This window comes from Falco peregrinus, chromosome 9 (genome assembly GCF_023634155.1).
Source record: "Falco peregrinus isolate bFalPer1 chromosome 9, bFalPer1.pri, whole genome shotgun sequence".
Taxonomy (NCBI): domain Eukaryota; kingdom Metazoa; phylum Chordata; class Aves; order Falconiformes; family Falconidae; genus Falco; species Falco peregrinus.
This window is the reverse complement of record NC_073729.1, coordinates 22,861,169-22,885,769: the sequence shown is the minus strand read 5'-3', so window position 1 is coordinate 22,885,769 and position 24,601 is coordinate 22,861,169. Positions and strand designations below refer to the sequence as shown.

The 24,601-nt window shown below is 57.4% G+C and overlaps 2 protein-coding genes across 6 annotated transcripts in view; both read right to left on the bottom strand.

Annotated features, from left to right (window-relative positions):
* Nucleotides 1-3,301, bottom strand: part of BCL2L1 (BCL2 like 1) — a 198,433-nt gene extending 195,132 nt beyond the window's left edge. Inside the window, exon 1 of the mRNA XM_055814298.1 lies at nucleotides 3,284-3,301. The gene's annotated coding sequence lies outside the window, so the exon portion shown is untranslated. The remainder of the gene's footprint in view (nucleotides 1-3,283) is intronic.
* Nucleotides 3,302-3,870: 569 nt separating this feature from the next.
* NOL4L (nucleolar protein 4 like) overlaps nucleotides 3,871-24,601 on the bottom strand; it is a 61,165-nt gene continuing 40,434 nt past the window's right edge. For all 5 annotated transcript variants that reach the window (XM_055814278.1, XM_055814279.1, XM_055814280.1 and 2 more), the window contains 7 exons: nucleotides 21,573-21,714; nucleotides 9,523-9,794; nucleotides 8,555-8,740; nucleotides 8,284-8,475; nucleotides 8,074-8,196; nucleotides 7,558-7,759; nucleotides 3,871-4,541 (listed from right to left, as the gene is read on the bottom strand). In XM_055814278.1, the coding sequence (XP_055670253.1) occupies nucleotides 4,342-4,541; nucleotides 7,558-7,759; nucleotides 8,074-8,196; nucleotides 8,284-8,475; nucleotides 8,555-8,740; nucleotides 9,523-9,794; nucleotides 21,573-21,714 (1,317 nt within the window). In that variant the 3' untranslated portion in view covers nucleotides 3,871-4,341. The remainder of the gene's footprint in view (nucleotides 4,542-7,557; nucleotides 7,760-8,073; nucleotides 8,197-8,283; nucleotides 8,476-8,554; nucleotides 8,741-9,522; nucleotides 9,795-21,572; nucleotides 21,715-24,601) is intronic.

Sequence of the window (24,601 nt, the reverse complement as noted above, 5' to 3'; positions counted from 1 at the left end):
AGTTGCATAGGTGCCTATCTGCAAAAATATCATTTCAAAATGAATCAATTAAGCAATAAAGTGTCACCTTAAAAGCTGGATTAAGTGCCATATGCTTTCTATCTGAACCCTCGGGAAAGCACCGACTTCCCAAAGAGCCGTCTTCTGCTCCATCGCGGAGCCCCCCACCCCCTGAGGGAACCCGCTCCCACCCTCCATCTGAAACCAGCGGGTGGCCTGGGTGGTTTCACCAGGTTTGGTAAAGGATGTTTCCAGTTACGCTGCTGAGTGGCTCCCCCCCCCCCGTCCGGCTTCCTCACAAGCCCCCTTGGCTCCAGTGCTCTTCCGCGGCGTTTGAACCCTACGCTGAGCTCGGCAGCTTCCACCCTCCTGCCTCAGTGGGAGGAGGAAGATGGTGGAACAGCAGCACAGTACGACTCTGCCTGTTCGACTTCTGGCTTCGGTTAACTGAGCGCCAGATCAGCTCTCGATTTGAACTGCAGCCAGTCCATAAATCGACTACTGGAAAAAAAAAAATACAATAGCTTGTGCAAAACCCAAAATTGCTTACAGGGCATTTCAATTTTGTGGGGTCTTCCTTAGGGTAGGTGCGTGTGTCAGTGGGTGAGTGAAGCTGTGGCTTGGTTAAGCAGACGAACTGGGTGAGGTGCATCTTCCTCTTCAACAGCAGGTCTTGCAGAACACACAGGGGCCGGGAGTTCTGTACATGTAAACAGTACACTTTCACTGAGTCCAAAATTAGGAGCAAAAATACAAAGGTTCACATTGGTCTTAGGTAGATACAGGCGAAGAACTGAGCTGTACAGCTCCGAAACAACCAAACAAAAGTTTCTAAAGCACCACTAAATTATATAAAAATCAGACCATGGACGGATTGTAGTTGGTATTCTGGTGAAATACTATGCTACCTTGTAAAAAGTTTTACAAAAAATTACAAATCAAAAGTATATTAACCCTCTGAGTTCAAAGCAGCATTTTTTTTCATGAACTGGTACTAAATCCGACGGCCACTTGTGGGAGGGAAATGGCCCTTTGGATCGGGGAGGTACAAGTTACGTCTGCTCACAATCCCGGGAACGCTCTCCCATGTAGAAACACCGTCATGGGAACTGCACATCCAGGGCAGGATGGTTGTGTTTAAAATAAAATTAAATTAAATTAAAAAAAAAAAAAATCTATTTTCTCGACCAGTGATTAGCTTTTCTTAAACAAAACCAAGAACATCCAGACCATTTGCTAACCCAGCATTCTCCTTCCACCTCTCAGAATATCTGGTAAGCCGGTGTATTCTGCTCCTGCTCATTCCTTCTCGTTGAGAACCCGGACTAGCGATTCCTGACCCCGTCCTGCCTAGTGAGAGCGCAGGAATGTGGCTGTGAAACAGTCCTGGAGCACAGAAGAGCCGCCACTGAGCATGGATCAGCTGAAGAGCACTGAGATGTCTGTGGAGCTCGCTCCAAAGAAACTATAAAGCTGCGGCTCACCAAAAAAAAAAACAAAAAAACCAAAAAAAAACCAGAAAGGAAAAAAAAAAGAAAGAAAAAAAAAGATCCCTGACAGAAATTCGTAGTCAATCCCATTTGTTTCATAACTTGTCACAGATGTGGCTGTCACCGGGGCTTTGGAAATCTGAGTCTGTACCATTCAGCTGCCAGTTATGAACATCAGTTGTTAGGACAGGGTAGACCTTCCTATGCAACCATGAGCCTCATCTGTTTTCTACAGCAGTTTAACAAAGTGTAAGAGCTACTAAACTTCAATACATGCTAAGACAAGTTCAAAGGTGATCTGGTAACGACAGCTAAAACTTGTATAAATAAAACTTTAAACAAACTGTAGCTGATGGTGATCTGTCCGTAAGCCCCTGGGTAACCTCTTTTTCAGTAAACTGGATGGCAAACTTATGGCTAAATGTTCTCGATGGCCTCTGACGGGGAGGGAGGCACCAACTCGGGTGGGATAACGCGCAGAGAGAGAATCCCGGGACAGCGATTGTCTCTGCCTCTCCTTCCTTAACGTTAAGACTTTCACAAATGGCTGCGGTTACATATTTTTGTCAAAGGTTTCTTACTTCATGGTATTCACACAAAAATAAATATTTACATAAATTCCAAGTATGGGAGGATGCAGTGGACAAACCAAGCAGGCTTGTGAAGTGCTGGGGAAAGCGTGAGTCTGAGCCCTGGCGGGGGCTGGGGCCCCCATCGCTCCTGCCTGGGGCGCTCGGCACCGGCGCGCCTGAGGCGGCCGCAATGCTCCCGCTTCCAGCATCGCCTCGGGTCTAACAGGCCACCCTCCCTGCACAGGCACCCTGACTGCCCAAACGGCCAGGGCTTAGGTCCCTTTTCTCCAAATGCTACGGAAAGTTTAAGGTTTGGGGAAAACAGTCAATGCAACGGTTAATCCCTTCTGCTGCCGGGCCAGGCGAGCCTGTCCTCAGGAGCCGGTGGCTGTTCCTGTACTAAGAGCAGGGCAGAGGTCCTGCTCCTCTTCCAGTGTGTGGGGAGTATAACCAGGGATGAAGGCTACTGAGCAAACTGCCTGCGGCCGCTCCTGGCTGGGACCGGCCGCTGCCACCTGCAACATCTCCAACCCGAGCAGCGGCACCAGCTCCCGTGGAGCACCAGCCTCTGCCCGCCAGCTCCCTGTGGCCGGCAAAGAAAAAAGCTGGCTCTGGAGAGAGAAGGGATCTGCCTTCCCTATGAGCATACAGGGGTTTACACTTATCGAGCATCTATCTGATGGCGAGGCCTCCTGCCCGGGTTGGGGGGCTGTGCTGGCGCAGGGGTGCGAGGAGGAGCTGGCATCCCTGGCAGCCAGCTCTGCTGCCCTGCACGGCTCCGCAGCGCGTTGCATTGCTTGGCTCGGCTCGGCTCGGCTCGGCTCGGCTCGGCAGCTCTGTGCCTGAGCGAAGTCCCTGGGTTTAGCAGCACTGGTAGTAGGTATTGCACTGAGCAAAATGAAGTGCATTATTGGGGGTGGGGGGGTGGTAATGGGGCAGAATGGTCATCGGACTACGGTTTTTCCACACTTTGGGAATTGTGGGCTTGTTCCAGGACTGTGAGCAGGGAGAGGGGAGGATCCTGGGCCCCGGAGAGGACTTGTCAGTTCTGCTGCTGAATGTGGCCTGTCTCTGTCTTCTGCAGGAGGGTGAGCAGCTCGCCGCACTGAGCTCGCTCTTCAGGCAGAGACCGGCATTAGCCTTTATTACACCCGTGCAGTTCCTAAAGGGTTTTATTGTCCCGGTGCTAGCCCAGGGCTGGTCTCCCACGGCCTGAAGCACCCAGCCGGGCGCAGGGGGTGGGAGCGAGCTGCCGCCCAGCACCAGGACCCCAGCGGATCCGCTGGATCTGCCAGGTTGGTTCCAGCCTCCTCGGCATGATCCATGCGTCTGTGACACTCACTGTCCCCCAGGACCAGCTCAGCCAGTCCTGGAAGAAGCCCACAATGGAGTGTGAGGTAGAGTACAGATGGTGAGCGCAAGACAGTGTTTCTCAGGTATTTCCTTCCTTCCTTCCTTCTCTTATCTGCAATGACTTAAATGAGTGCGAGACGTCCTTCTAGCCGGAGGTCTGCTGAGCTTGCCGAGTCTCTGCAGGAGATTTAGACCCCACTGCTGCTACAGGACCGCTTAGAGCAAAGGTCTAAGCAGGATGCTTGCTTGCTCCGTTGTTCAGCTGCCACCTACACTTACTGGAGGCTGAGCAGCCTCGAAGTCTAGGGCTGGATGGCAAACTTGCTCCCTGTGGGACAAGGGCTCCCCAGAGAAACAGGCAGAGGTGCCTGGAAATTAGTAGTGTAGTGATATGGAATGTGTTATTTCACAGGAACAAATTCCTTCTGATCAGACAGACAAAAAAACTGGCAATCTGTACAAACTCAAAAGAATCCATTTTCAGAAAAATAAATTACTAAGGGGAGAGGAGGGTCCATTTCTCAATAAATATGTGATTCAGCTCACCTAAGACTTGGAAATTATCCGGGGATGGGAATCTAACATTTGGGTCCACAAAGGTCATTCTAAATACATCTGCAGCCCCAAACCTCCCCAGGCTCCCTTCTGCCCTTGAAAGTCCCACATCCTTCCAAGCCGCAGATTTGGCTTCTGGTCGGCCGGACGCACAGGTGTTGGTACGGTTCAAAAACATGTCCTTGTGCCTGAAGTCCCAGGTGCTTGGAGTGTAAAAGAAAACAGGTCTTTTGGATTCCACCTTCTAAAACTACATGTACCCGCCACTTCATGGGAGGACGATGGCGGTCCTGAGCAGGACACCGCTGGGAGCCTCTTTCTAGCAGGTATAAATTGTCTTCTCGATAGAGGAGCGATGCAGACACAGGGAGTCAGTTCTGCTGTAAAATGAGGTTTTCCAGTTCGTCTGCAGATCGAAGCAGAAACGCCGCCGACTCTCGGTAGCCAGCGATGAGCTGCCGCACCGCACTGATCTCCGTGGGGCTGAGCTGGGCAGCCTGCATTCCCCTGCTGGTGCTGTTGGAGGGGGCCGTGCTGGAGGCCCCACCTTTCATGCTGAGATCGGTCGGACCTGCCAAGGAAAAGGAAGAGGGAAGCTCAGGTTGAGCAGCCATGCCCGTGTCTGTCCTGCCATGATGAGATCCCAGCGGGAGCCACTGCTCCAGGACCCCAGCACTAGCAGGAAGGTCCCCGCAACCGTGGTGCCCCAGACAAGGTGAGGAGCCCCAGCTCCTGCCGCAGCCAGCGCAGGTGGGCAGCACAGGCAGCTAGCACAAGCAAGCCACTGCCTCTACCACAGCCACACGGAAAGAGCCTTCAGAGTGCACGTGAAAAAAATCCCATCGTGCAGCCTGTCCCATCCACTCTGCAAAGGGAAAGTCTGCAGCCGCGCTCTGCTAGGAGCTAAACTAGTGCCTGGGGGATACCTGCCACATCAGTCATCTTCCAGGGTCTGGTTTTTCCTCTGCATATGGTGAGTAACATCCCACACGGGGTGTTTCCCTGCTTTAGTGCTGGGTAACAACGCGTCTGTGCCCAGCACATGCGGGGCCAGGCTGTGCTGCATGGCGAGGAGACCTGCCCTGCCTGGGCGCCTGCACACCACTCCGGCCACCAACACAGTTACAAGCTCTGCCTTAGGTATCGGGTTTGGGTGGGAGGCTAGATGGGCTTACTGGGCTGCACATTGCTGGGGCTCAGTCCATAAATGAACTAAGTTCTGCTAAATCTATTATCTGCCTGATGGGCAGGGATAATTTCTTCTCCTAAGTTCACCTCTGCTGCACCTCTATCACATGTGATTTTTTGGCCATGTATGTGCGCCCGTCTTCTGCAGAACAGGACACATGGCTGCTCCCAGCTCACAAAACCCTGTGATCTTAAACCTGCAAAAAATCATCAAATTATCAAGTTCTCTGAGACCCAGGAAACAAACTCTGCCAGCCACAGCTCTGGCCATCCGCAGGTACTGGTGCACAACCACAGGCATGTGTGTGCAGCCCAGTCTGGGTGGCTGCGCGTGGAAGACTTTGGCAGGAGAGCTGGTACACAGCCTGAGGAGTGACACAGCCAGGTAAAGGTAGGGGAAAAACCCATTTAGCCTCATGCTGGACTAAGTATGAGAAGCCAAACAAGGTGCAAGAACCACACGATCAATACAAATGAAGACAGATGAGGAAAGATGTTTACTAGAGATATGACACTAGTTAGGGAGAGGAGTCAGGCGAGGCTGCAGCCTGGGGTAAGGAGAAAGAGAAGACACTGAATTAATCCCCTGGCTGTGAGCTGGAGTGTTGCCGGCTGATGGAGCAGTTGGTGATGCTGGAGAAAGGCTTCGGGAGGGCTGAGCTCCTGCTGGGTGGCCTGACACAGCCGAGGGACACCAGGGATGCTGAGCAGGGACCCAGTGCTACAGCAGATTGCAAACCAGGATGAGAGAGTTCTGCAGCCCACCGAGACAGGCGGGTCCCACTGGGGACCAGGGCAGGGAGGGGAGCCCACACCCCAGGGTGGGAAGGGACTCGTCCAAGAAATGCAATGCTGGAGCAGCAAATGCTGCAGCAGGAGTAGTACTGGCAGAGGACTTCTATGCTGCGAAGGGGAGGAGGAGGAGGAGGCTCTCATGCGAAAGCAATTTCACTGGACAGAAAGGGCAGCAGTAAATGGAGCCCGTTTCCCAGCTCACCAAAGGGGAAGGAGCTGGCAGTGGGGAGTGGGTTTGAGCAAGAATCGACTTAGGTGGGGGATGGAGGGCGAAGATTCTTCTGAGCAGCGAACCCCGGCAGGCTTTCTGCTCGCAGAGGGAGGAGGAGGTGCAGAAGCCAGCACTATGGCAGCATGCTCTTGCCTCTAAAGGACTGGGCAAGTGCTTGGGCAAAGGGCAAAAAATAATAGCAAAGCAAAGGTTTAAAAATCTATTAGAAAGGAGCAAGGTGCTGCTGTGTGCTGCCGCTGCGTGCTACACCCAGGGCCCGTCTGCTTCTCCTGGGCCAGGCGCTCGCTGGGGCTGCTCCAAGACGTTGCTGCATGTTTGCTGTCTCATGTCAAGGAGCCAGTGCTTGCAGCTGGGCTGGGTGAAAGGAGGGTCCCTTGCAGCATGGGGGGCCGGGGGGGCCTGTGATGCTCTGGGGAGGAACCACTGCTGCCTCCGCCATGGCTGCAAGGATTAGGTCTCAGCAGCTGGAGGCCAGGGTGGTATCTTTATTCAGGGTTAAGAAGCATTAGGAAGGGATGATAAGAGTTAATCCCAGACAGGCATCTCTCAGGGCTCCGGAAATCACATCCTTCCAAATCCTCACTCCCTCAGGGTAGGCAGGGGCAGGGCAGGAGCCCAGAGCACACTGGGGCTGCTTTGCCCCATCCCACTCCTCTCTAGCCTGGGCACCAGAGAGTCCCCAGGTACCGCAGGACCTCACCACAGGCCCTGCTTGGCCCCAGGCTACTCAGCTCTGATCACTCGCTCCTAACTCGGCAGACCCCTCAGAGGGCATGCCTGCACTCTCCTTCTGCTCGCCTGCACTCTCCTTCTGCTCTCCTGCCCTGCAGCATCGGTCCCATTTTCCCAAGGGCTTTTCCCATGGGGGCTCTCCCGGGTACTGGTGCAGAGCCCCCAGCTGCGCCAGCCCCGGCCCCATCTCCAAGAGCAGCCGATGCAGGCTGGGGAAGGAACAGCTCATACCGGCAACAAGATCAGGGCAGTGATAGCCGACCGCTCCTGTTAATAATTAATAGCTGGTACAGATTCTCTTTTTTTTTTAAGTGACACTCATTCCCTCCACCAGTGGCACCTAGACCGTCCTTCCAAGTTCAGTTCAACGATCAACCGCCCACTGATGAGGCAAGCCGAGGAGCCGGGCAGAGGCCTCCGTCGGCTGCAGAAGTGCAGCTTTCCGAGTGGCTCTGTGGGAGGTGCTGCCATGACTGGCCTTGGCATGACCCGCAGGAGCAGCCCCTGCCCCCCCGCCAGCGACCAGCTCAGCGCAGGGTGCCGGGAGCCCATGGTGCACAGCCCAGGCGTGGGGCGGAGGCGATGGCTGGGTGGGCTCCCTGTGCTGCCGTGGGCCCCGGTGCAGCGTGCGGCCGCTTACCGTTACTGTGGTTGCCTGTCTGCAGGGAGGCGGGCGGCTGCAGGCTGCCCCCCAGGGACCCGTAGCCACGGTAGCTGTAGTTCAGGCTTCCATTGATGTAGACCGGGTCTTGGGAGTAAGATGAAGCTGGCAGTGAATAAGAGGAGTGGGTGATGGCTGTGGAGTCTCTGGAGTGCTGCTTGTCTAGAGCGATGGGTTCGTCCTGCGCAGGGGAAACACAGACTTACTCCAGCGAGGAGCCTGGTTGTCCTCTGCGGCCACTGGGAGGGACGGCACGGGGATGCCAGGCCTCCCATGGCTGCAGCGTGGCCAGTCCAAACCACTGTCCCCATCCCCGCTGGCCTGAGTCTCAGGATGTACCATAGGCCCTGTTCTTCAGCCCTCTGACCTTTAGAAGCGCCTTTAAAAATGCTTTGTCAAATTGCTCAGAAACATCTCTCCTTTTCCCCACCCCACATTAGTGTGCTGTTGGCTCCAGCCCTTGCCCGCCTCCAGCCCTACCAGCAAGCACCATACCTGGGAGGTCTGGTAGATCTCCAGCCGCATCCTCTTGGCTGCTTTCCGCGTTTCACTCTCGCAGGCGGCAGCCAGGATGTTCTCCGCCATGGCCGAGGTCAGGTGCGGCGGTGTGGGCCTGGTCTGCAAAGACACAAGCAGAGAAGACACTCAGGGACCTGCTGCCCTTGGAGCAGTAGCGAGCAGCAGGGCTGTGGGGCAGCTGCTCACCATCTCCATCCCGTTCTTCTTCATGCGGCGGCAGGATTTGAGGTAGGTGCGGATGCGCTTGCGCGCCCGCTCCTGGAACTCGGGAAATTGCCGGCTGCAGGACTCGATGATGGCCTGGATCTTCTCCTTGGGCTGCTTGGAGATGGGAACCATCCGGTCCAGGTTCTCATCCACAAAAAGGCGCACAAACATCTGCAAAGGAGAAGACAGACAGTGGGACCACCGAGACGGGCAGCAGGTGGGCTAACCCTCTCTGCAGAGCCCTCCTTACATTGAAGGCCTTTAGCCTCTCTGGATCCATTCCCTCCGAATCATTTATCTTATCGTTGTCTTCATGGTCATCGTGGTCATCGTCATCTTCATCGGCCGTGGGGGCCCTGCCAACGGTCAGGTCCTCGGGGCAGCCACTGACCTCTGTCTTGATGGAGTCATAGCTGCCAGAGCTGTATGGAGGGGACTGAGAAGAGACGGGGGTTATCACATGCAGCCCTTGTCTGCCCACCCCTGCCCAGGATCAACAAGGAAAAAGCCCTTTCTCCTTGGCCCACTGTTTCTGTCCCCTTCCCTGACATCCTCCTGCAACTCAGGGAGATGAACTCACAAGTCAGGCTCCCTCGAAGCCCAGCTCCTGCCTGCTTGGGGTAGGGGGACACACGGTGGCCTCAGGGAACCTGTGGTGGCCCAAAGTGCTGGCAGTGTGGCTCTGGCTGCTGGGGGCCGTGGCTCTGCCTGATCCTGCAGGAAATGCTGCTCGGACCCTGCAGGAACGGGCTCCTTCTTGCACGGTGGCAGTGGCACAGCTGGTCAGGGCGGAGGCGAGCCTGCTGCAGAGCCCCAGCTCCGGGGCAGGTGCGGCGTGGGGATGCCCCGGCTCTCCCAAACCATCCCTCCCTCTCTCCTTCCCTTTGCCAACTGCTTGCTCGGCACTCCAGCCAGTTTCTGCTGAGCAGCAGCAGCCCCAAGCCTGGAGCGTGGCCAGGCACAGCTGCTCTGCCGCAGCAGCGGCGTGCGAGCACAGCACTCGTCCCTCCTTCCACCCCTACATGGGAAAGGCCCCCAGCTCTGCCGTCCCTGCTCCGTGCCTTCCTGGTGCAGGGGCAGGACCGTGTTCCCTGCCTGGCCTTGGGTGCCTTACACATGGCCCAGTGTGCCATGCCCCGTGCCCGGCTCTGGCCAAGGACACACAACTGTCCTGTCTCGCGCAGCCCCAGCAGCAGCTGCCTGCAGCCTGGCCCGTACCTCTGCCGTGGTCTTCACCGCGTACTTGACCCTGCTGCGCAGCCCGTCGGCACTGCAGCTGTCCGACTGGTAGGAAGGGGTGACGTGGGCAGGTGTGAGTTTGTCACAGAGGTTGATGGGCTGGTCATCGGCGGAGGCGGTGAAGTCCATGGGGGCCGCAGTGCCATTCCCGTTCATTTCGGGGAAGGCGCTGTCGCCCTGCGTGCTGCTGGAGGTGGAGGGGTTCAGGGTGGAGGAGCCATTCCCACTGCAGCTCTCTGACGAGGAGTCATCTGCAAAGAAGGATGTGTGGTCACCACCATGGCACCCTGCGACCACCTCCCTGAGGTGGGCAAGCTGCTCTGTCCCCACAGCGCCAGCCCTCCTCAAACCCTCCTGTGGGATGCTGGCACGTGCAGCGTGGCTGTGCTGCTGCTTTGGAAGCTCCTGCCCGGCCGGGGCTGCTCCGGGCTCACTTGGTCGGGGAGTCACCCTCTGTGCCATCGCGATCTGGCCCGGCCCAGCCACGCTTCGACCCTGGGATGCAGCAACAGGAGGTACAGACACCAGTGCCTGCGCCTGGAGGACCATCGCCACATGGCTCTGCTCCCTCGTTCCTCAAAGCACATTGGCCACTGCCATGCCCATGCCCCGGCAGGTAACAGTCCCTGCGCCTCCGCCTGGAGCCGTGGCACCTGGGCTTGAATAAGAACTTTGGAATTTGGTCCTTTTTGCTTTCTGTTTGCATTGCAGGGAGGAGAAAGGGGCATTGCCTCTCCCCACCAGGTCCCTTGCCTCCTCGTGAGGTCCTCCCAGCCCAGTTTGGGGCTGGGTGTGGTGGCAGATGACAACCTGCGGAGCCAGCGGCTCAGGGATGTGCTGCCCAGCAGAGTGCGGGGGCATGGGTACAACACATGGGGATGGGCTGGCTTGGGTGGAAAACCCTGAGCTTGTGCCACTTGGAAGCAGCGTTAGGAGCTCTGTTCACAGGGGACATGCTGCCTGGCAAGGCTCCTTGGCATGCTGTGGTGGGGAGGGGCAGGGGCTGCGTGGATGTCCCTCCTGCCCCAGTCAAAGCCCTCCTATACCCTATGCGGACACTCCTGCTTCCCCATACCCCAGAGCCATCCCCACGGCAGCTGCAGCGGCGCGGCCATCCCTTTCTCCCACCATCCCAACAGGCAGAGCCCACAGCTGGGGACCCGGCACACCCAGTGCACAGCCCAGCTCCTGCTCTGTCTCGGTCACATTCACACCCCAGCTCCTGGCACCGGCCCCCTGCCCACGCATGGCTCCCACCACGCCAACCTCCTGCCCTCTGCTGCTCCAAAGAACAGCCCAGCTGCAGCAGAGCCCAGCCCAGCCCTGCCCGTGCCCGGCGCTGCCTGCGCCCAGCCCTGCCTGCCCCCCGCTGTGCCTGACCCAGCTCTGCCTGCCCTCGGCCTAGAGCCCTGCCTTGGGGCCAGGCACTACGTTTTCCAACTGCTCACCCGCTTCCCCCTCCCTCCCTGCCGCAGTAAATCCTTTATTTCATTAGGTGCCTCCGCGAGGGAAAGGGCGCAGCACGTGGGGAGCCGCTTCCTGCGCGCGCTGCCGGGCGCGAACAAAGGAGCTGCTGCAGCCCGAGCAGATGGCGGCCACCACCGGCCGCCGGACAATGGGTCGGGCTCTGGGGCGGCCCCGCACCGCAGTGCCGCAGGGCTCCAGCCCCAAAGTTGTGCGGGCGCGGCGGTGTGACAGTGCCCGGCTGCTGCCACCCGCCCTCCTGCTCCTCCCCACCAGCACAGCGGGAACTCCCACGAGCGGCCTGGCGAGCGCCCCGTGACCCCGCGGCAGCCCAGGACTTTGTATCCCGTAAAACAAACGGACTCGAGGACGCTGGCGCATCCAAGCTGAGCGTGGGGTCCGGCCGGGGCAGCTGCTGCGTGTCCCCAGCCGCCCCGCCACGGCGGCCAGCGCTCGCTGCCCAGCCTCGGGCATGCGCCAAGGCAGCTCCTGGCCTCACGAGCCCCGAAATGAAAAGGTCCCCACTTGAGCTCCCCACTCAGCAGAGCTCCCTCCCCCTCCTTTCCCTTGTGCTGATCCACTTATTCGTCTGAGCAATGACCAGAGCTGACCTAATCCCTGGGGCAGTGTTTATGTGCCGGGTGCTCCGGGCTGGCGGCAGGCGGCACCCCCCGGCACAGGGCACAGGGCCGGCTGCAGGCAGAGGCCCTTGCTCTCGCTGGCTCTGCGTGCCCAGGAGTGCAGGATGCCGGGGCAGCCAGCACCACCCCGGGGCACCCTCCCGCTGCCCCCGACCCGCTCTGGTCTCCTGTCCCTGTGCCACAGCAGTGGGCGCCGCAGGGCTTCTGCCACTGGCTCGGCCAGACCTGGTGGGGCAGGATGCTGAGGGCGCTGCCCCCTCCTGCCCCCACACCCCTCCCGTCCCATCGCACCAGGGCACTGACGCTCTCGGTGCTCTCAGGCCCCGGTGGGTTTTGCTTGCCAGCACGGCTTGCCCAGCTCAGCTCTTGTACCACCCCCGCCCTGGGGGTCTCTGCCCCGGCCAGGCTGCTGCAGCTCTGCCCCACGCACACCTTGCCAGGGCGCACAGCCAGACCCACCCCTGGCACTCTGCCCCTTCGGTGTGGGTGCAGGAGCGGTGCTGGCCCGGCCGCAGCCCCGTGCAGCAGCGGGCAGGTGGCTGGGGGCACAGAGGCCTCCCTGCCGGAGGGATGGCGGCTGTCCCTCCCCCTGCTCTGCTCTCTGCGCCAGGCGAGACGGGGCTCCCAGAGGGAGGCTCCAGCCTCATCCAGTGATGCCTCTCAGAAGGATTAAGCAGAATTATTCCCGTGCACAGAGGCACGAGCCACACGCCAGGGCCTGCCATCAACCCGGGCACGGCCACAGCAACAGCACCACAGGGCCAATCAGCACCGGTCCCCCAGGCCGGTGGCAGGGACCTTCTGCCGGCTCCTTGGGGTGGCAGGCAGCCCCCGGCACAGCTGCCCACACTGTGGGGACCCTCCATGCTATGAAGCCCCTGCCAGGCAAGGGCACCAAGAGAGGCGTCACCTGGGAGAAGACCATGCCAGTGCCCTGAGCATCCCCAGTCTGCCCAGAACATCCCCAGACTGCCCTGGGCATCCCTGCATTGCTCTGAGCATCCTCAACCTGCTCTGAGTATCCCCCATCCGCCTTAAGCCCCCCCACTCCTCCCTAGGCATCCCGCTCTGCCCTTGCCTATCCACCTCCAGCCTCCCAGCAGTCCCCAGCTCTGCCCCCAGTCCCCAAGCTCCTGTCCCCATAGGAAGTACCAGTCCTGCATCAGCTGCTCACACTGGGTAGGGTTCCGTGGGTGAGGTTGGGACGCCCCGACTTCTCAATGTCTCCAGTTTTCTTTTGTGTTGCACAAAACACACACAGCAACGGCAAATCGAGTTTCTACCCAACTCTGCTGCATTTACAAACCTTGGGTTTGCTACAGCCAAAGAATATTGAAAACAAAGAGGAAGATGTCTCTAGGAACCTGTCCAGGTGGAATAAGAAAATGAAATGGGAATCTAAAGTAAGGGACTAGCGCCTACTAAAAGAACAATATAGTTTACACCAAGGATGAACTCCACTAGCTACAGATAATTTTCTTATTTCTACATTTTTACAAGTTATGCTCTCCCAGAAGCTCTGCATATAAATTAGTGGATTAATCTCAGTATTGTGAGCAGTGAAATGGCCACCAATTCAGATTGCCGAGGTTCTTGGGTCCAAATGGCAGCAGCCTCAGCCAGCCTAAAAATGCAGGTGGGCTGGGGAGGGAGCACTGCGCTCTCCTGGTGTGGATGGGATGGGGATGGTGCCAGTGCCGCTGCTGGTGCCAGTGCCGCTCCCCAGGCAGCTTTGCTGGGGTATCTTCCAGCCCACGGCCAGCCCCAAGGAGTGGCTGGGGCACCCCACAGCAGAGCAGGACCTGGGGGGAGAAGGAACAGCCGCCCTCCCACCTCAGGTGCTGGGACCAGGTTTAGGCTCCCGCCCCACCATCAGCAGCTGTGGCAAGATGCTAAGCAGTGGCAGGGCTGTGTTGGCTGCACTCCCAGAGAATCACCGTTTTGGTAAAATCCACCAAACTTCTGAGCTTGGAGAGGTTTTCTGCAGCAAGTGCCCAAAACACACGCAACAAGCAGGGCTCCGGCAGCAGCAGGCAGCAAGGCCAGGCTGTGCAGCCATGAATATATTCATTATCAACCAGCACGAGCCTGGTGAGCTCCCTGCTCACGGCTGGAGCTTGGCTTCACAAGGAGCCCCTCTAATGAGGATAATTGGGAGCCACCCTGCTCCACCCCCGTGCCCTAATTGAAGCAGATGGAACTGTAAAAACAATGTCACTTACAACCGGTTTGATCTTTCGGTCAGAAAGCAGAGTATTTCGTTCCCCTGTTTAATCCCCTTGAGCTGGGGCTCCACGGGCTGGAGGCGGAGGAGACCCCGGCACTGTGCAGGGGATGCCAGTGAGGCTGGAGAGCCCAGCAGAGGCTGCCTGGCCCCCCGGCCCACGGAACGCTGCCCTCCTCGGCCCTGCTGCACAGGCCAGGCGAGCAGCGAGGAGGCCATGGGGAAGCTGCCTCATGGCTGTGCTGCGGCCTTGGCATCTCCCCGGCGGTGCCCAGCCTACAAGAGCGAGAAGCAAAATGGCTTCTTGGGCCGCGGTGCTGGGGGAGGAGGAGATCAGTCACTTATTAAATGAATTAATCAGGGCTCAGCGTTTTCATTTTGAAGAGGCTGCTGGATTATCCTTGATTTCTGTGGTGCTGGATTTGCAGAGATCAGGAGGGGAAGGGGCGATTTCCAACACCTGCTCCCCGGGAGATTTTACGGCAGGGAAGTGGTTGGGTTTAACGTCTCTGTCGGTGAAGGCCACCACACCGCTCTCCAAAAGCAGAGTTAAACATGAATGGGGCAAATTGTTCCTCCTCCTGTCACATCTCCAGAGCAGAGACAAAACCTCTTTTGACTCGGAAAACAATGAGCTTATGTAAGAGCCAGCAGCCCACGGAAACCTCGCCGCAGCCCCGCACCATGCGGTGGGCCAGGGGCTGCCCGGCCCTGCCTGGACCCCACTGCAGCCACAGCCCCTGGCCAGCACTCCCTCGGCCACCGCCCACCCACCTGCGCAGCCTCGGCCGCTGCGGCCATCGCTGGGTCCCACCAGCGACCCTCGGTCCCCCATGGACCACCATGGAACCACCAGCCATGGTTCTCCCTGCCCACAGCCAGCGGGGCAGCGGTAGAGATCACTGCTCCCACCTGAGACTCCCCATTGCTACTGGGAGGGGACTGCCCTGTCCCCAACCCGCTGTGGCACCAGCATGGGCCGGAGCAGCGTGCCCAGCCCAGGGTGGCTGTCAGAAGGGCGCAGAGCATCCCACCGCCGCCTGCCTGCAACAACAGCCAGGAAGATGAAAAGTGCCATAAATTATTCACTCACAAAAGAGACGAAGGGGGAAGAAGGGGAGGAGGAAAGCCCGAGAGGAAGGGATACTTAATACAAATTAGAGAGACCGAGGGGGAATGGGGGCCCTGCGGGGGGCCATGGCCGGGCGGCAGCGCTGCAATCGTTAGGTGCAAGTGAGTGGCACCCTGGGGCTCCTGCACCCACAACCGGGTGCTTGGAGAGGCAGGAGAGGCCCCAGCTGTGCTGGCTGCCATGGCTGCCCTAGCCCTGCGCTGCTCACATGGCCGGAGCACGAAGCTCATTTTCTCCAGGTCCTGCCCAGCTGATTGCCTCCAAGATGTGTAAGAAAGAAAAAAGAAATGTCGCTGGGGGCTGCGGAGCGGTGGGGCTGGCCAGTGTCCAGTTAAGACGCAATATTTCCTGTCTTCCTTCGTTAATGCAAACCTCGTTATGTCCCAGACAAAGTGTCCACCCTCCGTGCTCCCTCCCCGGGTCCCTGCCTTCGACCAGAGCCCTCGATGAGCCAGACATCTGGCACGGCTGGACACAATGCGCATCCGCAGGCAAGCTCGGCCGGACAAGGCAGCGCTGTGCAGCCAGCTCCCCCTTCCTCGGCATGAAAGGTGCCCCCCAGTGCCATCTCCCCCTGTCTCCGCTGCCCAGCCCGAGGAAGCAGCTCCCTCCGACACCGGGACCTCACCGCACTGGCCCCATGACGGACATTTTCCCATGCACAGAAGCTTGGCAGCTCCTGCTGCAGAAAGCAGCCTTGCCACAAACACTCTGCTGCTCAGTTTTCCCTTCTCCTCCCAACCCCTGTTCCTCCCACCGCTGCTCCTCTGGCCGCCTTGCTGCTTGCGGGGTGCTTGAGCCAGAAGTCAGCCCTCGGCCGTGGCGGGGAAGGAGATGGTGCAGACCAAGCCTCTCCTTGTGCCACTGCTGCTGGCAGCCACCCGGATCCTGCTGCAGGGAGGGGACACGGCGCAGCCCTGGGCTGCCTGGGCACTGCCTCTCCCCATGCCAAACAAACGGGTTTGGTGGCTTTGGGCAGGACTCACGTCAAGCTGGTGACTCCAGTGCAAACTGCTGCCAGAGAGACCCTGCTGCTCACACACAGTCCTTTGGGCAGGACAGAGCAGGGGACCATCCCCGAACCACTGGCCTCGGCACCCCTTCCAGGACACAGCGCAGGGCTCACCCCACAGTCCCCACTCAGACCTTCGGCTGGGAGGGCTCAGTTTGGGGAGGAAGGTAGGGGCACAGGTGGTGCTGGCTGCCCAGCAGTGTGGTGATCCTCTCTACTCCAGACCAAGGAAAAGCCCCCCAAAACTCCGCTCTGTGCACCAGCAGGACAAGCCAACCAGCTTGGCGGAGCCCACACCAGCTGGGAAGGAGCCCCGAGCCAAGTTCAGTGCAGAGCCTGGTGGAGCCACCGTGGACCCACAGCCTTCATGCTGCACTTCTCAGCCTTGCAGCAGGAAAGGACAGCTCTTCAAAAGACACTGAAAGGAGGGTGTTTGTCACTGCTGAGGGCCTTTGCTTGGGATGAGCTGACATGGAAGAGGTGACCGGGAACGGAGCCACCAGCCCAGACTGCCCAGGCAAGGCAGGGACACGCTTGCTGACTTATGCTGTGGAGACAGCATGGCATGGGGACACCCAGGGAGAGAGGAAATATATATACAAGAAAAATAAGATAAGGTCATGTCTAGCTGTTGTAAGGCCTAGATGCTGGTCCTAATCTTGTTTAGGCTCTCAGCTAGGGCTTCTGGGAGGGTGAAATCCAACATGGGTGCAAGAAGCCCTGAAAATAGTGAGGATTTTTCATCCTGGGAAGAGCAAGGGCCTCGGGGCTCACAGACCACCTCCCACAATGGCCAGCTGTCAGGCGGCTGTGTGTGTCTGCTGGGCTTTCTCTGTGGCGGCAAAGGTGCGTTTGTGTTCACCTGGAACAGGGACTGGGCCAGCCAAGGAAAGCCCCAGTGGCAGAGGGGAACTGGGAGCCATGTGACACCTGATGCCGCCTGCAGTAAGTGACCCTGCTATGGCAAAGCGAGGAGAGCTCCATCGCCCTGCCGGGTTCCAGCTGGCAGGGAGGTGCAGGTGTGGAGCAGGGCATCACGGCTGCCCTGGGGATGAAGACTGGCACGAGGCTGGTGTGTGGGGTCCTGCAGGCAGGAGCCGAGCTCGCTGTGCAGGCACGGGCCTGGCTTCTGGTCTGCACTCGGCAAGAGGGCTGCTCCCCTCCCCAGGAAGTGCTCTGCTAGGTTGGTGGCTCAGGGAACCTGGTGATACGCAGCATGTCATGGGCACCTTGCCAAATAACAGCAGTGTGACCTGGAGCTGTGGGACGCATGCCATACCAGGAGAAGACACTACTGCGCTGGGGACAGCTCGGTGCTGTCCCTGCTGGCCTCAGGGCAGGGTGTCCAGAGTAGTAATGTGCCCTACCTGCTCCCAGGATAACAACCCGAAATAACGCCTGCCTGCATGTCCTTGAGGTCCCTCCTTGGAGCACTCCTGAGGGATGTCCCCAACAACCCGGAGCCTTCCCACCCAGCTGCCTTGAGGGATGCCCCCAAGAAGCGTGTGTCTTCACAGTTAAGTAGGTTAAGAAAGTCCTTGCTCCCCTTTCCCCAAGGTCTGGATTAGCCACTGCTGCTCCAGGCAGGACAGGCTCCGTGGGACACTGCCAGTCAAGTAAGGACTGCATGCAGGGACCTCAACTGGAAAGGGATCATGCCATGTCACATACACTGGGGTATTGGGGGTCTGTGTCCTGCTTCCTTTTCAAGAGCACTGCACTCACCAGCAGGTCACAACATCCCTGTGGTGGGATACCTGGCTCAGACCCATGTGCCAGACCAAACTGGGAGGTTTCATGGTGCTGCACTCGCCTGTGGATGCAGACAGGCTTTGAAGATGGACAGACTCCAGCTGAAACTGCTGCAGCAAGACAGGGCCAGGAGCCGGGATCTGCGCTCAGCTGGGAGTGGGCACAGGACGCCTTCAGGGATGGTGACAGGCACAGGGGACAGCAAGATGGCACAGCATTCAGGGTCACTTTGCTCTGAACGCATGCTGGTTCCCACAAACATGTCCCTCCAGGATGTCCTGCACAATAGCTCCGCTTCAGCAGCAAAGAGTTCGTGTTGATCCTGCTGTCGCTTTGGGTAGCCGCTGGCTTCCTGCGGGCACGTATGCTGTGAGCAACATCCGACAGGGAAGGGATGTTGCAGGGAGCTTCACGTTTTCCGTGCTGGGGCCTGCAGGATGAGTAACAAAGGAAAATGGAAGGAGCGAGTGTGTGCGTGTCAGCATTGCTCCTCAGAGCTGGCCAGTGTGTCCTGCATCCTGCCGTGCGCCTGCCAACGCAGCAGGAACCCCGGCTCTGCTGCTGATGCTCTCCCGATGATGCCTTCTCTGTCCCTTACCCACCAAAGTCATTAGGTCTAATTTGTTCTCCCTGCTGTTCCAAGGGCTGACGCTGGTTGCAGCATGGCTATACTGGGCCAAGGTTTCTGGGCATGGAGACAAAAGAAGGTGTTGGCTTTCGTCCTAGCTGCTTTTTAGCTCTCTGGAGATTCAGCAGATACCTGTGTATCAAAGCATGGGACAACAGTTCCCTGCTCTCCTGCCTCTCTGGATTTCATACCACTCTGCTCATATGCCATAGGAGAGCACTTGCTCCTCCCAGGCCTCTGAAAGACCTGGAGCTGATGCTTCGGTATTTTTTAAACAAGACTGTTTTTTAACAAGCATGTCAGACGATACTGCTCTCCTACCAGGCAACTCTTCATTAAAACTTTATACTTTAGGACGCCTTTCACAGAAGACACACTCCAAGCATCCTGCCCATTGGACGGCAGCAGGTGGGAGCAATTTAGTAACCCAAAAGGATTTCCCACAGGAGGAGAGTACTGAGTCCTGAACAAGCTCCCAACCGAAGGCAGTGGTGCACATCCAGACCCCTCTGCAGTGCTGGGACACTCAGAGGTGAGCCTGGCCTAGCTGCAGGGGAGGCGCAGGACATGCTGTGGCACTGGCCACATGTCCCACAGTTGGTGGAAGAAGGCTGGGACTCTGCAGTGGAAGAAGGCTGGGGCTTTGCGGGCCTGCTGCAGGGCACACTAGACAGCTGAGCACAGGAGACGTGGATAAACATCCAGGTTTGGCATGGAGTAGTTTGACCAGAGCCCTTGAGACACCCCATGTGGGCACTCTATGCGGGCACCTTGGCCAGCTGGGCTCCAAGGAGCACACAGCTCACGCAGGCTGGTGACTCACATTTACATGATTTCCCTGGGAAAGCCTTGAAGGTGTACGGCCTTAGCAAGCCAGTGCAAACCCATTTTGTGTAAATGTAAAAGTGTAAAATACTTTTGCTTCCAAAAAAAAAAAAAAAAAAAAAAAGCTTTCATGGGTCAAGAGAAGAGGAAACTGAAGCATGCTTGACACTTTGATCCACACACATTCCCTTCCCCATGCCAGTGATTTGCCTTTCCTCTTGCGATGTGTTCCATCTCTGCTCTGTGCTCCTCTAACTGCACGCTTCCCTCCCGGGTTGCCTGGGCCTCTCCATCATCCTTCTTCCCTTCACAGCCTCGTGTGTGCTTCAGCCCTGGGTGGGAGCGCTGGTTTGGCAGAGGGACTGACACAATGCCCTTCACCCCAGCAGCATCAGCCTGTATTTCAGAGCTCCGGTACAGGACACAGACATTCACCACAGTGACAAAAACCTCTTTTCAGTCCCATAAAATACTCCCTGAATTATGACGGCCTGATGGAAATCCCAGTCCCTGGCTGCTTCTTGATGGGTCTCCTTCATAACCCTGGGCTTGGCTTGCTTGTTCTGTGACTCCATCACTTCTGACCTGCCAAAGTCTACCTGGTTTAGCCTTCTGCTGACCCCGGGGACAGCCTGGAACACCTGCATTCCTGACAAAAGGGAAGGGACTATTTGTGCTTTATTGCTCACCACTGAACCTTACGAAAGAAATTAAAGAGCCAAGAAGGGCCCCAAAGAGGACACCTGCTTCTGAAGAAAAACCACAGGGCATGAAAAATTGGAGGCATTTCCTAAGAGGGCAGAGAGAGAGAGTGAGAGGATTCAGCTTTAGTGAGAACATCTTGATTTGCCTAAATATGCGAGTTCTTACTAAATTACTGTCCTGTTGAATAATATTATTCAGCAAAGGGATCAAAACCATGTCATTCTAGATTACAAATGAGACCTGGGAATTCACAGGCATAAGCCACAAGCCCGGAATTTCCTAATGGAAGAATGGCAGAGTTCAGAGGCTGCAGAGAGACCTAGCCAGGCCACAAGTATGAGAGGCAACGCTGGCTCAGGGTGGAGGCTGCAGCCAGGTCCTGAAGAGCCGAACGCTTCTGCTGAGACCACCTGTGTTACCACCGAAACACCTTCCTCCTGCCCCACGGGAGGGCCCTGTGGGGCCTGGGCACAGCCAGCCTTGGCACAGCCCCACTGCAGGGCCCTGTACAAGGAGAAGTGTCACTGCCCGTCCCGTCAGACAGGGACATGGTGCAGCACAGGCAGGTTTCACATCCTCATCAAGGCTGCCTGACTCCAGGGTCGGTGCTAGTTAGCTAAAACCAGCCATTTCCCAAAACGGTAGGTTTGCAACAGAAACTGAAGTGCCACAACGTGTTCGGACTGAAGACAGCCGTGTCCCTGCTGTCCCTGCCGTCCCAACCATTCCTGCCACTGGCCACACAAGCAGCTAAAAGCCACCCCAAGGAGACATGCCAGCACAAAAGCCCTTTCTTTCCTCTGGGGTGGTTTTCTAGTCCCCTTTCTTAAAGCAGCACCAACCCAGCCTGGGTTGTCCCTCAACTCCTCCACTCCCTTCCCGCTCTCCTAGCAGCAGCCGGGCTGGGGACAATGAGGGTTTCAACCTCCTGAGCAAAAGCCAGTAACAGTCCAACCACCGAATCCTTCCAAGCATCACGGAGATGAACTCTGACCCGAACTTGTACTTCTACCACTTATTTACTTGCTCTTTTATTTTAAACTAGCATGTTTCACAGAAGTAACACACCACCTCTCTTCACCAAACACTTCCTCCCAGCCAACCCATGTATGCCACCTTCAGCCTCTTCCAACCTCCTGCCCCGACTGAGGAGACATTCACATCCACCCCGCACTCAGATAGTGCAGATTACAGATTCCTTGCCTGGGGGACCCAAGACACTGCCTAAGGCGCAACTTTCCAAGCATGAAAAGCTGTGACCCGTACTGCGAAGCCCTGGCATCCTTCCTGCAGTGGGGCAGCACGCAGCACACGGCTCAGGACTAATGGGGCTCTCCTTGTCTCACCCCGGGAACTACAACCTGATGCCTTAGGAGAGGATTTGGTGACCTCTTTCTGGAGAAGCTGGGAGCCAGGGTCCGCACAAGGGACCATCAGCGCCGGGTTGGAGAGGGCCCTGGCTGAGCAGGAGCCCAGAGGCTAAATAGGAAGGACTAGGAGTCAGCGCTGCTTCAAAGCCTGTGCTGACATGAAATCCATCCTACAGGTGGGACACCTGATCAGAAAGGACTGGTTAATGTTTAATAAGTCACAAAAACATCCTGTGGCAAAGGCGCAGAGCACTTCCTGCCTGCTGGGGCACTCACCATCCTCGTGGCCGTGCAGGTTCTGCGGGCTGCGCATGCTCTCGTCCTGGCTGGGGCTCAGGCTGGAGTTCAGGTGCTGGTCAGCTGAGATCCATGTGGAGTCATTCATATCAAAGTCCTCGCTGCTCACCGATGTCTCATCCTGGAAGCAAGCAGGAAAGAGTTAATTGGCTGAGCTCTTTTCTTGCCTCCTTTCTCTGCCTTTAACACCTCCTCACCGCACTCCTTCCTAAAAACAATTCAGTCAGCAGCTCGGCCCAGAGAACGGAGAACACCCGCTGGCCCCTCAGCGCTCCCCAAGGCCAGGCAAGCAGCCCTTCCCTTTGCCTCCGCCGGGCTAGGACGGGGCTCTGCTTCCTGCCTGAAGACGTGCCTGAGCAATGGCACTGTCTCTAATTGAGGACAATTAGAAAGAGCTCGCATCCTGTAGGAGCGGATGGCTGAGTCCTGGAGTTTACCCTTTAATCTCCATCCACCCCAGAGTGTTTCTGGCGAGGCAGCGGCGTGTGGGAGTGGAGGACGGGTGCAACTCCATTGAAACAGCTCCATAAAACATCTCGGACTTATTTTTTTTGAGATCACATCATCTGCTGCAACCGGAAACACCGGAGGACCCCGGCACCGGCAGGGAGTGGCCGGTGGGGCAGGTCTGGATAGCGGCACGGTCCCCACAGACCTGCACTGCCAGAGGCTGCAGAGCAGGCTCCTGCAGCGCAGCCCCGAGGGACTGCTCCTCCAGCGCTCTCCGAAGGGATATCACCTCTGCACCCTTATCAAAAATGACAACACACACCTTGGGAAGCGGCTGGGGGAGTGAGGTCCCCAGCGAGACAAGGACACCCTAGCTCACGCTGGGGAGCCCGGCCAGCCGCCTGCTCCCTGACGGCATAGATGACATTCCTCTCTCCCACTCCTGCAGCTGAAAGGACATTTTCTCTCTCCCTCTCTCTCCCTTCTCGCTAACCTTTACAGTACTTCAAGACACAGCCCTTGGATTGCTTCCAGCGCCGGAAAGGTCAGCCACAGGATTTCAAAACCATCATCATAAAGGCAGCACTGAGATCCTCAATGAGAGGAGGGGCTGCGGGACCTCCCTGGGCTGAACTCTCCGAACATGCAGCTTGGGAGGAAGCAGATACGTGTTCCCATATGAACACGGTCCTGCTGGTGATCCCTTTATCTGCCTTCCTCTCCCCGCTCCCCTCCCAAAGCAACGGGCAGAGACCGCGTCCAGAGCCCTGGGGTGCAGGGGAACACCAAAAATGTTTCCAGAACTGCTTTCAACTGTGCCTTCCTTTGATTGAAACATTTCAAAGGCTTGTAAACTCTCTGCTCTGATTTTTTTTTTCCTCCCTTGGTCCTGGGATAAAATACAATCCCCGCTCCCTTTCCGTGTAAGAAGCAATTGGCAAGCGCCCCTCCAACCTATGCCTGCGCCTCATAAAAACTACCCTGTCTGGCCGCTGCTGGCTGACAGTTTTTATTGTGAACAAACAAATGTCTTTAAAGACAGGTTTGTGCTTTTCCTCCCATCTCCTCGTCCCTACAGACACATCTGCTGGCTCAGGGCTCGTGCCCGCCCCCAGCCCACTCCCTCGATGTGCCTCCCGGGGAGTTTCCTGGAATTTACAGCTTGTGAAACCCCGCACGCACCAACAGAAGGACAGGGCTCAGCATGCCTGCCACCCTGCCAACAGAACGGGGATGCCCTGACCCCCAGGCCCCCGACACTGCCAGCCAGGTGCCCTCACGCAGCACCACCCCCCCCCTGCCCAAGTCAAGCAGAGCTGGAGAGGTGGGAGGCAGGGGGGAGGCATGGCGTCCCCCAGCTCGGCTCAGCACAGCACTGCTGCTATGCCAGCCACAAAGCAATCCTGCCTCTCCAGAAACTCCATCTTGTACACACAGGAACAGAACTGCAAAGGTCTCCCTGTTACAAACTATAAATAGTCTCTTTATTGTAAGCATTTGCAGGGAGGCAGCCACCCTAATATCTGGCCTTCTTCACAAGGCTTACTCAAGATTACTGTCAGAGCTTAAGAGACAAACACAAATGCCAAGGTCCTTGCTGCTGACAGTCTCTCACCTGTCCAGTGAGGAGGAGGAACCCTGGGAACAACCCACGATGTTTTCGGAAAGCATCTGGCTCAGGCATGGGATCTGCGGGGCTCAGCTGCAGCGAACACCCAGCCTCAGCACGCAAACCACAACCTGGAAGGCATCATGCCCTCCATGTACTCACGCATGGTGGAAAAGCAGTGACATGAAGGATGCCTCGCATGCACATGCTATGTAAAGTGCTTCATAAATGCATACAATTCTCTCGAGGTGCAGCAGCATTTGCCTATTATTAGAAATACTCTGACTATCAAACAAGAAACTGATAAGCTATAAATGACTCAAGTCAAACAAGGCCGTCGCACGTTCACCTGTCCAGGATCCAGCCACCAGCAGAAAGAGGAGGTTGCTGCTGTGGGACCCTGCCAGGCAGCCCTATTCCGTCTCCAGTGTCACCCCTTGCTTTCCAGCCAGTTTTCTGCTTTCCAGCACTAACACCCTTGGCCAAAACACCAACAGGACAACTTCCCGGCAGCGCACAGCTCCCACAGCACAGCCCACCCCAAGGGAATGCAAAGCCAACCATGCAGGTGGCAGCAGGTGAACGGCAGCGGAGAACAGCCAGAGCTGGCAGCGACAATTGCTGAGAGAGCGTCTGATGCCCCAGGAGCTCCTCACACCTTTGTGCCTCTTCCCTAAAGCAAGAGAAAGGCCTTGACCTTGAGCGCGGCTCTGGTCATCCCCATCACTGTGGCTCTGGCATCCTCCACTGCCCCTCAGCTGCATCCCTTGCTGCTCACTGGGACACCAGAGGTCACCAGCAAGCTCCCTCCTCAGGACAACCCTCCGAGACCAAAGGCTGAGCGTTGTGACCTCCCTGACTGCTGCATGTTAGTGCCAGTGGCAACTGCTGGCACTGCCACCCTCACGTCGGGAATAATCCCAAGGACAGGAGGCCCCGGCAGCAATGC